Here is a 14,955-nt window from a genome sequence, read left to right as displayed (position 1 = left end):
TAACGTAAGCTCTTGTTTCATTCTTTCACTGACCTTCAGACTAAACATATTATTCAACGGACCACTTATACTTTCCTATACCGGAAGGGGAACAACGAATATCCATTGAAAGAAACATTTTAATTTTCACATGAGAGGGTAACATTGGTTAACTGCGTCTCATTTTAAAGTTTCAGGTTACAAACATTGCTCAGTGTTACGACCATCTGCATACACGACAGCCTGGACCTACACTAGAAATTGTTCGCAACACTTTCGAACGTTGGTCGATGGCGTGTTCAGCCGTTGCGACACAGCTTGAAGATCGTACACTGCGTCCAACATTGTCAGCCACGGCAACAGTGACTGCTTCAACAATTTGTGACACAGTTGGTCTTCGGCACCTCCTGGAGCAATTACCAAATCGCCAGTTAAATCGAACTTCCGAATCACGTTCTTCAACCCCGGTGCGGAAAGAGAGCCTCTCCGTTTCCTTTAATGCATCGGTAGTCGTGAGGAACAGGAGCACTAATTCTGTTGTTTTGATCAAACAACTTCACGAGTAAAGCCTTGCTCGCCTTGTTCGTATCCATATTGACTGTCAGCAACTGCAATGCACACTGACGCTGGTGTTCCGATCCTACCTCGCCGTACCAGTACCGGCGCCTAACCCCAAGTTATGACACAAACGCTACCCATAAGGCAAATCCTGCAGTGCACAATCTGAGATCATTCCTACAAAGTTGGGTAGCCTTACGGTGAATGGTTTTCCGTCTACACTGGCTCAAATAGCAAAAAATTATTACGAAAACCATGAATTAAGAAATGAACCAATCTATGTGGCAAAACGGAAATTATTTTTGCTGAGCAGAACGTGACTGTTAATTTCCCGTAATCTTTCTACTGACTGTTTGAAGTAAACAATATCTAACTGAACGACTTTCATTACCGAAGAACTGTTGTTAGTTTAGTCCTCCGTAAGAACAGGAGGGCCGGAAAGCGTCTGGAACCGCGCGATCGCTACGGTCGCAGGTTCGAATCCTGCTTCGGGCATGGATGTGTGTCATGTCCTTAGGTTAGTTAAGTTTAAGTAGTTCTAAGTTCTAGGGGACTGATGACTTCAGATGTTAAGTCCCATAGTGCTCAGAGCCATTTGAACCATTTTTTAGGCCGGTAAGAGAAACACGGGTTAGATAACAGTTCACAATTATACGTTTAAATATTGCATGTTTTCTGCCAATTACGTTGTGATTAAGCTTTACCTTATTGTGTAACCCTTACGATATGCTGTTCAGGAAATAAGCTCCCTTTTTTAATGTTTGACTTTTAATCGCTTGTGTACATGTGATTACGAAGGCTTTTCCGGCGTAATAATTGATAATACTCTTCTCGTGTGTGCAGCTGGATCATAACGTCATCTTGACACAATATTTCCGCGGTCCAACTGGCCGCCATCTTCAGGTGAGAGTGCTGGTGCACGATCTCGCCGGAACTGACTTCTCAGCGCAAGCGGCGGCCCCTATATAGGCCGCAGAAAGGCCCACAACGCGTGCGCGAGAAGGTGCCGTAACTGTCCTCTCGCTCAAGTAAAACATACCGCGCCGCCAGTGGTGGAAACAGGAAAATCGAGATATCGCTATCAGAAATTAAAAATTGTTGCCCCTGCATCTCGCTATTGGGACTGTTTTTTAAAAGAATCCATAGAGCTTCGTTTATCTGAAAATCTTATTAATAGAGACAAGGCTTACCTTTTCAGTAAGACTTGGAACCCGGTGTTATCACGCATTAAAAAACAACGGTCTGTGTTTCGATCGTCGGAATAATTTTTAATTTTTGATAGCGATATCTCGATTTCGGCTGTTTCCACCACTGGCGGCTCGGTATGTTTACTTGACCTAGAGAGCAGTTACAGCACCTTCTCACGCACGCGTTGTGGGTCTTCTGCGGCCTATATAGGGGCTGCCGCTTGCGCTGAGAAGTCAGTTCCGTGGAGATCGTGGACCAGCACTCACACCAGAAGATGGCGGCCAGTTGGACAGCGGAAATATTGTGTCAAGATGACGTTATGATCCGGCTGCACACCCGAGAAGAATATTATCACTTGTGTACATATTGTACATATGTCTGAACGTGCACCGTGTTTGTGTTGCAGCCGGTGACACGGAGGCGGTCCTGTCGGTGAACCGCTCGGTGCGGTACCAGGAGGTGCACGGCTTCGGCGGCGCCATGACCGACGCGGCGGGCCTCAACATGGCGTCGCTCAGCGACGCTGCGCGGGAGAACCTGCTCAGGTGCGTACTCAGCAAAACCAGCGGCAGCGGGGAGGTACCGCGCTGGTGTCCTTCTCATTCACATGATTGTTTTGCCTCGTCTTTTGATTCTAACACTCTTTAAAAATATCCAAGTGTAACGTCCTTTAAAACTATGTTTTAGTGTAAAATTCTTTAAGAAAATATATTTTGTGCTATCCAAATTTACTGTGTGTTGTGTTGTTTAGAAAATGGTGTGCTTAATCAGTTTTACTGAAATCCAAAGAAAAATTAAACAGCTTAATCTGGAAAACCAGTGTGTAATGCCTATCCGGGCGGGAAGGAGCGCCTGGTCCCCGGCACGAATCCGCCCGGCGGACCGGCCAGTCTGTGGATGGTTTTTAGGCGGTTTTCCATCTGCCTCGGCGAATGCCGGCTGGTTACCCTTATTTCGCCCCAGTTACACTATGTCGGCGATTGCTGTGCAAACAAGTTCTCCACGTACGCGTACACCACCATTACTCTACCACGCAAACATAGGGGCTACACTCGTCTGGTGTGAGACGTTCCCTGGGGGGGGTCCACCGGGGGCCGAACCGCACAATAATCCTGGGTTCGCTGTGGGGCGGCGGAGGAGTGAAGTAGACTGCGGTAGTCGTCGTGGGGTTGTGGAATACTGCGGCTGCGGCGGGGAAGGTGCCTCTCCGTCATTTCTACGTCCCCGGTTAACATACAGTACAATACAATATAATGTAATGCCTATAACGAAAGTCTCGTAAGCACCGACTTCTAAGGCCCTGTGCAATAAACTGATAAAATTCCCTATGCAAATAAACAATGAAACACATTGTCTTTAGCTCTTGAGTCGCAACGGGTGTAACCTTGGTATTCCGTTCTCTCCACAGTAGGCATACAAAAGATTCAATCTTGCCTCAGAGGAGTGCAATACCGGCTGTACAATAGCTTCATACAAATAATGCGAGTAGATTAGTTGATAAATGAATTACCTTGCAAACGTTCAGTGATGATTTTGGATACTGGCTCAGCGCTGTGCAATGCAGCCTGCATTGAAACTGTTACAAACATCAATACTTTTCTAATTCTGGCACATTAATATTTTTTCTGACTGACTGAAAAATCATTTATTTTAAAAAATACTCATTGGATCTAAACAAACGCCGCATGGAAGAGGATGAGATACTGATAACAGCATATGCTAAGATCGCATTCTTTAGTTCGAAAATTGTATTCAAAATAAAGCTTCTCCTTCATAAAATCTGATATGAAACATTTTGCGTTAACTTCAAAATCAGTGAACTTCTCAACTGTTCTGCAATTCTCACTTACTGAGGTAGTTAACAATACTTGAATAGTAACATGACAAATGGTCTTACATCGATTCACAAAATAGATCCCAAAGTTAACTTGTCTGTATCAGGATAACAAAACACACAAAATGTTACAAATATCAACCTATGCATTAAATCTGAAGACAAATACTTGGTTCCTACAATGAAGGATCAGTACTGTAAAATTAGCAAGATCCACATTGCGTTGCTGCATACTTAAAACCAAATAAACAAAATTTCAGTACCTTACAAAACTGTATTACGCTGTGTCCATAGGCCAACAGCTAAATTCTCACAGATAGCCACTAGCTTTAAGCCTTTCACCCTACCTGCGACAGAGAGCAACACTGACTGCTACTGCATTCTGCGCGCCCCTGCTTACAATCGATTCTGCCGCTCAGGCAACATCTTTGCTTCAGTGGTGTCAAAGATATAATCTCTTCTACATGTGATAACCTTTACACGTCATTTTTCATGAAATATAGTACAAAATCAGGCTCCACGTATAAGTGAGCCCCTCACACGGTTAATACCGTTAATACCATAAAACTCAATAACGGAAAGCGGAACATAATCTAGCAGTGCTGCGTTCGATCGTGTAACACGATTAAAGCGATGAAACAATGCAGGTTTTCAGAGGAAATGACTGCCAAGATTTACCTGAACATTGATCAAAATCTTCTGGTGTAAGAAACTTCGGCACTTGAAACATTTAAGCACGTATGCCGTATTGAAATTAGCGAGTTGACGCAGCATCTAAGAGATTAGCTCGTACTCAAGGATTTTTGATCCACGTTTTCCGAGATTTCCTTGAGTCATAAGTTTGGGATGAGCTCACAATCTCATTCAATTAAACTAGTGCTCTGATCATAAGATCGCCATACCAACGCCACTTCACAAGGTACCCTTGCTACGTTTCTTCCTCAAATTTTTCTCAGTTACACTCCTTTGCTTCTAAGGGAACTACGTTAACGATTTTAGAACTACAAGAACTTTGTTTCCTAAAACAGACACGTACCTGTAACCAATGACTAGTCTTTTGAAAATCCACGACGCAGCGAAAAGAACGGAAAATAGATTTAAACGCTCTGTCGACGTCAATGTGGTTAAATATTACGGAAATAACAGTGCTGGCATTTCAAAATTGCTAGATATGAGTAGAAGTCCATAGTGTTAAGCAACGAGCTGTTTCTATTAGCAAGCCAAATCTCAAGAATAAGTTAAAATACATACTTAGGTACCATAACCTCTATCTCTGAGCGGTGATGATAATTCCATTCTGACGCTTTAAACAATAATTTTTTAAAGAAATTTTCTGTATCCTGTTACCAGACCAAGAGAGGCAGCTTCTCTTATCGACTTCGTAACGCGCTGATTTTAAACAATACGGCACTTAGACATGCTTAGATCGTTGACTGTCATATTGCATCGTGCGAGATCTTATTCTCCTGTTGATCCGAAAGACAGCACGTCTTGTGATTCCAGCTGCGTACCCATGTCGGTCGATGCGCAGCACGCTCCAGACGGCACACCCATGTTACCGCGTATCTGTTGCTGTTTCAGTATTGTAGTAGGTGGCGTACCTGTGAAGAGTGTTTTGAGGTGAAAAGTGAATAGTTGCAGGAAGTTCATAAAACTGCGTGGCAAGCAAGCACCGGCGTTCTGACCACAGATGAGCCAGTCGGACCCGACCGATCGCCGTGTCGTCCATCAGTCAATGGCGTCACGTGGGTGGGGTCTGGAGGAGGGGTGGTCAGCGCACCACACCTCCGGCCGTTGCGGCTTTGCAGACCTGGTGCCACTACTATTAGTGCACACTGTTCCATTCCTCCCACCAAGGAAAAAAATCCCTGGCAGTATCGGGAATCAAACCCGGATCCTCTGCATGGGAATTAGCCCCGCTGACTACTCGGCTACGGAGGTGGACAACATTGTGTGGGGGGGTGATCGAAGAACAACTGTTTAATAAATCGCATGGGCACTCTTACCGGTTTAGATAATAAGTTGTAAAAAATATGTAATTAAAGCAACCAACCAACCTGTACTCATTGCTGTGGCTCTTAAAGTAGTAGTTGTGTTTTACTAAACATAAATCGTTCTTTGATGCTGAATCACGTTGGGTCGTGGTATTCCAATGTCTTTCTAGCCATTCCTAACTATGACAATTCATCTCTATGATATTCCTAACAACAGTAATACTCCAGAAAGAAATTTTCACTCTACAGCGGAGTGTGCACTGTGCGTAACTTCCTGGCAGATTAAAACTGTGCGGTAGACCGGAAGTCGAACATGAACATTCATCTTTGGTGGACTATAGCTTCACAAATTAACCTACCCACGTACAACCAACCACCCGCTCTCATAGCTTAGTTACCGCTAGTACCTCGTCTTTTACCTTCCATACATCACAGAAGTTGCGGGACTACCACTCTTGGAGGAAATGATAGTGTGTAAAATGGCTTTACCACAGTCTACACAGTTTACATATTACATACGTAATTTATGTGCAAGATGCATTAAAGGAATAAAATTGACAACACAAAGTGGTTAAAATGGTACCATCATTTGGACGAAAGAGTCGTGATGACATGAGTAAATACGACTCACGATCTGCTAAAAATTTTGATCCTGTATGATTTTAATTTAGTGGTATCTGATACTCCTCAAGATAAAATATTATAATTATAGCAGTGTATTTAGTGTTACTTTTACTACGAGACACCCTGAGTGCAACGCGTTCTTGCTTAAGTTTGGGATTCATTATGATATTTTTTGGGACATACGCTTATTTCAATGCTTTCCCACATTTATTATTCAAAAGTATTCGATCATATCACCAACCACATATTCTTTTACCCGGGAGAAACAGATTATACTTTTTCCAACTTCAGGTAAAACTAATAAGCAGCAACGAATAGTGACCGTTCTTTCATACGCCACGAACAGCCCTAATAATATCTCTGACTCAGAGGTGTCGTTGTACAGACGATTACACAGAAGGAAATATTGTATGTTTTTCAAATATTTAAAAAAGCTTTAATTTGTATTTCTAAATTAAAACATCTCTGTTTACTGTAACCTGCCTACCTACTCGTATTATACTTTAAATATTATTACCTCTTTCAAGTAATTATGTTGACTTTAAAATTGTAAAAAGTGGCAAGAGACATGACTGCCTCTAGCTACATTTACGAAGTAAGTTATGCAGACCACTGCAGCTTAATTCAGCAAAATGTATTATACAATGATTATCGTTGTGTTGAGTCATTGTCATATAGTCATCCCACTACTTCTAATATATCCAAACTAAGATTACTCATCACAAAAAATGAAACACAAATCGTATTTGGTCCTACTTGATAATGTCAATTAAAAAAATTTAAAAACATAAAAAGTTGATGTAGACGGCGGCAGCTTTTGTCCTCCAGATTATTTCCTTTGTCAACACACCTCGTTCAGGTCACTTACAATACATACAACATAATAATTCCACTATAATTAACGTACGTTATCTATACTACAATATAAAGATAATTCGTACTTTAACGTTGGTACCAAAAATATCGAGTAGTTCTTGATCGATTTAGTTTAGATTTTTACACGAAACTCTAATAAACATTCCGGCGGACATAAGCGAAAGGTTTCTCGCAAAATTCTCAGGAGCTTCATGACTGATTTACTTCAGATTTTTACAGGATTCACTAACGTAAGTTCGGACGGGTATAGGCCACATACTTTTTTATATGTACAGTATATAAACATATATATAGAATTTATACTTCTAAATGAAGAGAGCCGCGCGGGATTAGCCGAGCGGTCGAAAGGCGCTGCAGTCACAGACTGTGCGGCTGGTCCCGGCGGAGGTTCGAGTCCTCCCTCGGGCATGCGTGTGTGTGTTCGTCCTGAGGATAATTTAAGTTAAGTAGTGTGTAAGCTTAGGGACTGATGACCTTAGCAGTTAAGTCCCATAAGATTTCACACACATTTGAACATTTTTTTAAATGAAGAGAACTCGTAGTTTCAGATTGTTACCAATAATTTCGGAGAGTTTTAACGATTTACTTCAGATATTTACAGGATAGTGTAATAAACGTTTGGACGCACATAGGCTACATAATTTTAAATAGATATGGTATATAAGTGTATATTTACTATGTAAATCGGAAAGGTTCTTAGCAAAAATATAAAAAGTTCATAACCGATTTACTTCAGGTTTTTACACGATATCCTAATAAATGTACAGTGGGGTATACGCTACATATTTTTAACACATATGATACATAGGTATACGTATTCTATCCAAATGAAATAGGTCATTACCGAAATCTAGAGAATTTCTTGATTTATTTGAAATTTTCACACAATAGTCTAATAAACTTTCCGACGGACATATGCCACAATTTTGTAGATATATACATACTACGTAAAAGAAAATCGTTGTTATCAAAAATCTTGAAAAGTACTTGACCCTTTCTTCGAATTTTCACACAATACTTTAATAAACTTACAGGAGGACGTAGGCTTCAATTATTAATATATATGGTATTTAAATGTATATTCTACATAAAGGGAAAAGAGTTGGCAAATATCTCGGAAAGTTCATGACTAAATCGTTCCAAATTTTTACACTATACTCTAATAAACGTATGAACAGGCATAGACTATATATAGGAGATGAGAGGTGGCAGGAAGAGATGGACAGGGAGATTGGGGAGACAGAATTAAGACGAACATCCAATTCCCATACATATTTAACAGTTGCCAAACATTTCTGGATTCTCTAGTAAGATATAAATTTATCTAGTAGTAAACTCTTCTGAGTGATGGAAATGTACTAACAACACTCACTGAGATGAGCGCTACAAAGTGGTATTTTTTCAATAGTTCAGTCAGTAGAGCGATTGGTTTCGAAAAGCTTCTCGGTTCGAGTCCCAGTCTGCTAGATATAATGTGCCAGGAAGTTTCAGAAGTAGTATTGACAGAAACTCTCATTTTTAAAAAGTGTTGTGCAGTATGATGACACAAAATATTATAACGCGTCTGCACTTCATACCTGCCAGTTATCTCGCGTGAAATTTAAAGTCAGGAAAACTTGCCACTGCACTTATTGAGAGTAATTGCCTCTTTCAGTCTCTTAAGGGCTAGTCATTGTACGGTCGCCATAAGACGTACACTATGCTGTATGATGACGACCCCCACTCGCCCTTTCTGACTGCTGATGTCTCTCGTCACATTGGGCACAGTCCGCAGCTCGTGGTCGTTCGGTAGCGTTCTCGCTTCCCGCGCCCGGGTTCGATTCCCGGCGGGGTCAGGGATTTTCTCTGCCTCGTGATGACTGGGTGTTGTGTGATGTCGTTAGGTTACTTAGGTTTAAGTAGTTCTAAGTTCTAGGGGACTGATGACCATAGATGTTAAGTCCCATAGTGCTCAGAGCCATTTGAACCATTGGGCACAGCAGCCCTGACCGCGCAAACGCAGGGAACGTCACAAGACGAGTGCGCCTCACTAGATCATGCTGAGAGGTTTTCTACGAATGAAGTGACTTGTCTTTATTCAGTAGCTGTGGAACGTGAAGGGAATGGACAAGGGAGTGTAGCTGCGGAGCTTTAATCACAGCAGACACTGCGACGCTACAGTGGGAGGTGTGTGCAGGGCGTACTTCGCGCCGGAGGGCCTGCACTACAATATGGCGCGCGTGCCCGCAGCGGGCACCGACTTCTCGACGCGCACCTACTCCTACGACGACGTGGAGAACGACACCAGCCTGCAGCACTTCAGCCTCGCCGACGAGGACCTGCTCTACAAGGTACGTCACGCCTTTCACACCGCTCCACACTATACACTGCGGTTACGAAAATCATGGAACACCTAATACCGTGCAGGACCTCCTTTTGCAGGCGTTGTGCAGGAACTCGACATGGCTTGGAATCGACACGCTGTTACCCCACTGCCGAAGTACTGAGCCATGCCCCCTTTATAGCCGTCCATAATTGCGGAATTGTTGCTGGTGCAGACCTCTCGATTATGTCTCATAAATGCTCTATGCGATTCATGTCGGGCGATCTGGGTGGCCAAATCATTCGTTCGAAGTGTCTATAATGTTGTTTAAACCAATCGCGAGCAATTGTGGCTCAGTGACAAAGCGTACTGTCGTCCATAAAAATTCCATAGTCGTTTGGGAGCGCGAAGTCCATGAGTGGCTGCAATGGTCTTCAAGCAGCTGAACATAACAATTTCCACTCAATGATCGATTCTTTTGGACCAGAGGACGCAGTCCGTTCCATGTAAACACAGCCCACACCGTTATGGAGACACCACCACATTGCACAATGTCTTGTTGACTACTTGGGTCCGTAGCTTCATGGGGTCTGCGCCACACTCGAACCATACCATCAGCTCTAATCAACTGAAATTGGAAATTATCCGACCAGGCCACGGTTTTCCAAACGTCTAGGGTCCAACCGATACGGTCACGGACCCAGGAAATGCGCTACAGGCGATATGCATTTCCGTCGGTCGTCTGCTGCCATAGGCCATTAATGACAGATTTCGCCGCACTGTCCTGAAGGTTACGTTCGTCGTACGTCCCACATTGATTTCTGTGGTTATTTCATGCAGTGTCGCTTTTCTGTTAGCACTGACAACTCTATGCAAACGCCGCTGGTCTCGGTCATTAAGTGAAGGCCGTCGGCCACTGCATTGTCGGTGGTGAGAGGTAATGCTTCAGATTTGATGTTCTCGGCACATTCTTGACTCTGTGGATCTCGAAAATTGAATTCCCCAAAGATTTCTGAAACTGCATATCCTTGCGTCTAGCTACAACTGTCATTCCGTGCGGCTATAATACCGTCAGAAACCGTTTCACATGAATCACCAGAGCACAAATGACAAATCTGCCACTGAATTGTCCTTTTATACTTTGTGTACGGGATACTGTCGCCATTTCTATATGTGCTGTTCCATGGACTTTTGTTACCTTAGTATATAAGTGGCATCTCTTTACCCCTTGTTAACAGCAACAAATGTTTGGCGCAAATTCCATGTCCGCATCGTGTGCGGGCTTAGATTCGACACTAGTACAGTCCGAGAGAATAAGCCTTATAAAACTAAAACAATTAACTTGACTGTGAAGTAAAAACAAAATACACCGCGCAACAGAACTGAAGGATCACTTTTTCGAGACCCGTAATTCCCGTCCATTGCGACTCTTAAATTTGAGATTTGGCCCAAAAGTGTGTTCTACCTTCTTCTGTAATGTTGCAAGAACCTGACGGCGTGTTCAAAATGTTCAAATGTGTGTGAATTCTTATGGGACTTAATTGCGAAGGTCATCAGTCCCTAAGCTTACACACTACTTAACCTAAATTATCCTAAGGACAAACACACACACTCAGGCACGAGGGAGGACTCGAACCTCCGCCGGGACCAGCCACACGGTCCATGACTGCAGCGCCTGAGACCGCTGGGCTAATCCCGCGCGGCTGGCGGCGTGTAACATCATCCGCGGGCTAAACGACGCTTCAAACTACCAAGTGTCGACATGTGCAAAAGAAAGTCACTAATCATAAGTTCATGTGACGTGTAAGATGGGTTAACGATGTCACATTGGCACCAAATTTTACCATATTTCTGCCCACTGCCGTAGTGGATGTGTAACACGATCGGAAGGTCGCCACATCTCCTCTCACCCATATTTCGCCTGTTCTTTTTTTTTAACGCCTCTGTGATGGAAGTCAGAACCGCGACGGCCAGGGTTGATATCGCCGCTGCTCAGAATCGGAACGGAAATGCCGCATGAGGTGGCATAAAGAGCGCCAATGAAACCACTCTTTCGCTGGGGCGTTGATTTCATCATATTTCGCTATCGAAAACGACAATTCCCAGTGCTGTGGCCAACAGGAAGGCGTTGTTCACTTTTCACGCTGCTGACACTCCCGGGCACATCTAGCCTCCCCTAAGGACATTGTGGGGCTGCATCCTCATCGAACGTGAGCGCACCCATTTGCAGTACGACCGCAATCTTTGCTCTCGTTTACACGTTGGAACCACTAGGGACCGTTCAAAACCATTCAACAAAATGTGAATGTGATCCGAAGCAGCTAATGGTACTTATGCATTTTCAGTGCTCCTATTTTGTGTCCTCCTGACACACGATACTGATACATGGGTAAATAAAACGGCAAAGGTTCCCTCTAAATTATCCAAAATGTACCTGTTTAGACAGAAATCATGAGGAACGCCTAAGAACTTGCAGCCCGGCAAATCCATTCGACACACCCTGATTCCAAATGGCTTACAATCAGGTAAAAATGGAAATGAGCGGTTGGCGTCATTGGCCGGGAGGCCCCTTACTGGGCAGGTCCAACCGCCATGGTGGACGTCTTATTGCATTCGACGCCACATTGGGCGACCTGCGCGCCGGATGGGGATGAAATGATGATGAAGACATCTCAAAACCCAGTCACCCTGAGCGGAGAAAATCCCCGACCCAACCGGGAATCGAACTCGGGCCCGTAGGACGGCAATCCGTCACGCTGACCACTTTTTTTTGCGTTTAGTCTGGTCGGACGTCGCAAGACATCCGTTAAAGTTGTTCCTTGAGTTCTTTACTAAGTCTTTTTTTTATTACAAAGGGCCACCGCCTCTCTGACCGAAGACTCTGAGCTACCGTGCCGGCTACCACTCAGCTATCGTTGCGGACGTACAATCAGGTGCAAGAGCAGCACTCCAGCGGCGAAACAGCAGGAGCACAACCCGCTTGCGGGCACCTGATACGCTCATCTTGGGTTGTTTGTCAACGTATTTTAAGGTGCTCTACGAAGGCGGTTGGCCGCGCGGAACGGTCGCGCGGTTCGAGGCGCCGTGTCACGGATTGCGCGGCCCCTCCCGCCGGAGGCTCGAGTCCTCCCTCAGGCATGGGTGCGTGCGTTGTTCTTAGCATAAGTTAGTTTAAGTAGTGTCTAAGTCTAGGACCGATGACCTCAGCAGTTTGGTCCTTTAGGAATTCACACACATTTGAACGTTTTTTGAAGACTATTGGGAGGCACTACAGGAGGACGCGATATAGAAGGAATGAAAAAGCATAAACATCTTTTGCTGTTTCGGATAACGTTCGAATTTCATCGAATGGTGTTGAACGGTCCCTAGTGGTTCGAACTTGTACGCGAGAGTAAAAATTACGGTCGTGTTGTGCTCCAAGTGGGTCAGATCACGTTTAATGGGGATGCAGCCCCACAACGTCTTTAGAGGAAGGTTGAACTTCCGAGAGCGTCAGCACTCCATAGATTGTGAACATGGTCTTCCTGTTACTCATCGTACTGTGAATTGTCTTCTGCCGTGAAATGTGTGGGAATCAACGATCCCCTGAGGTCCTCTACGCCACCATCTGAGGTCTTTTTTGACAATTCTGGGCGACACTTTGTCTGGAACGTTTTCCTCGGCCCCTCATAAGAAAGCCACGTGATTTCAACGCTATGCGTCACGGTTCTAACCTCCACCGCAGAGGTGTCAAAAGCAGGGGTGAAATTTGCGTAGGGGGGCTGTGACGAACTTCCCATCGTGACACGTCCACTATGGCGATGGACAGAATTGTGATGAAGTTTGATGCCAATGTGACATCATTATCCCACCTTCCACGTCACATGAACTCCTTAACTGTGGCATTTTTTTCGCATGTATCGATACCTGGCTGTCTGAATCGCCGTCGAGCCCGAGGGTGACGTTGCAGGGCACCACGCTTTTGCACAATTACAGAGGAAGTTTGTACACACTTTTGAGCCAAATTTCAAAGTTGGCGTCGTAATGGGTGGGAGTTACGAGTTTTCAAAAAATTTACCCTCTAATTCTGGTTCGCAGTAACGAAATGAATGGAGTCTCTTCAAAAATGCGTTTCGGGCTCTGTGAAGTCAAAAATTGTTGCTGAATAATAGTCAATATTTTGTTGCCCCATCCTGCGCACTCTAACTAACTTGGGTCCTCTTTATCATGTTGCCCACAAGGTTATGGAACATTGCCGATTTGCCGTGCGGTTAAAGGCGCTGCAGTCTGGAACCGCAAGACCGCTACGGTCGCAGGTTCGAATCCTGCCTCGGGCATGGATGTTTGTGATGTCCTTAGGTTAGTTAGGTTTAATTAGTTCTAAGTTCTAGGGGACTAATGACCTTAGCAGTTGAGTCCCATAGTGCTCAGAGCCATTTGAACCATTTTGAACATTGCCGATTTCCGGTACAGTTCCACGGCGGCCCTCTTGGTGTCTGGGGAGGGTTCCTGCGACGGCGCACTGCAAGTCTTGGTCCCAACAATGCCCAATCATGTTCACGTCACCTGGCGTCAAAGGTCTTGCAACAAAGTTGGTTTGTGCCTCCTGGGTAAGGTCTTCACTTGTTGGGCGCAGTTTGCTCGTGCATTATCGTTCTGAAAGAAGAACCCTTCGTTGAAACGTCAAGTGATGGGCTGGGTAAGAGGTTGTGGGATCTTACCCGATTCTAGACAGCTTTGAAACTACTCTCGACCGCTATGAGAGGAGTCAATATTCATACTTGATATCGGACCAGGACGTGACTTACTCACCTCCCTACTGAATCCACGAGACTGTATGACTGAGATGTACATCAGCATCTGGCTGCCTCCACACGCTTCTACGAGGGTCTGCCGTCTGACAGTTCCTGTATTCCTGTACCAGTTGAGATGTCGCTGCCATTGATCCAAGCTCCATTTCAGGCACTACGATGTTCACCATCTTCGCGCACCATGCTTAATGGTCAAAACTGATGGTGTGAAGGTTTCCTACCAAAAATTGTCACGAAGTATTTGTATTGTCTTTCAGGTATCTACGAGCTGTAATTTATACTTATATTGGTCATCAATTTGAAGCGTTTCATTATGGTTACATACTTTGATGCAGACTGCACATTTGTCACACAGATTTTCGTGTGCCGTGTTCAGTTATCCTGCATACAAGAGCCTCTGGAGGACAGATAGCCCAATGTCTTCATTTATTTATTGGCACACATCCCCTGCAATCCTTTTATTCCCTTTCTGTGCTCATGTGTGTATAAAACTGAGTGCACTGATTATGCGAATCATCACAGAAGCATCAGTAAAGTAGAACCAATGTCAACCTAACTTCAGAAGCAAGTTTAACAAAGATGGAAGAGAGGAAGAGTTGTACGATAGCTTACAGCTTTGTCGTGCGATATTCCCCCCCCCCCCCCCCTCGCTCCACCTGTCACCCGTCTTCTGGTGTCTTGAATGTAGAGCCGTATCTTGGCACTCACCATGATATTTACTCGGGGCTCCGGCCTGATAATTTGAGCCGGCCGAGGTGGCCGAGCGGTTCTAGGCGCTTCACTCCTGAACCGCGCGACTGCTACGGTCGC

General features: G+C 44.4%; 1 protein-coding gene across 1 annotated transcript in view; it reads left to right on the top strand.

Moving 5' to 3' along the window:
* The window catches only part of LOC124711996 (lysosomal acid glucosylceramidase-like), a 173,357-nt gene that overhangs the window by 34,446 nt on the left and 123,956 nt on the right, over positions 1-14,955 (top strand). The window contains exons 3-4 of the mRNA XM_047242316.1: positions 2,132-2,270; positions 9,230-9,383. Coding sequence (XP_047098272.1) covers positions 2,132-2,270; positions 9,230-9,383 — 293 coding nt within the window. The remainder of the gene's footprint in view (positions 1-2,131; positions 2,271-9,229; positions 9,384-14,955) is intronic.

Source organism: Schistocerca piceifrons, chromosome 1 (genome assembly GCF_021461385.2).
Source record: "Schistocerca piceifrons isolate TAMUIC-IGC-003096 chromosome 1, iqSchPice1.1, whole genome shotgun sequence".
NCBI lineage: Eukaryota > Metazoa > Arthropoda > Insecta > Orthoptera > Acrididae > Schistocerca > Schistocerca piceifrons.
Note: the sequence above shows the minus strand (reverse complement) of the source record. Positions and strands in the feature narration are given on the sequence as shown.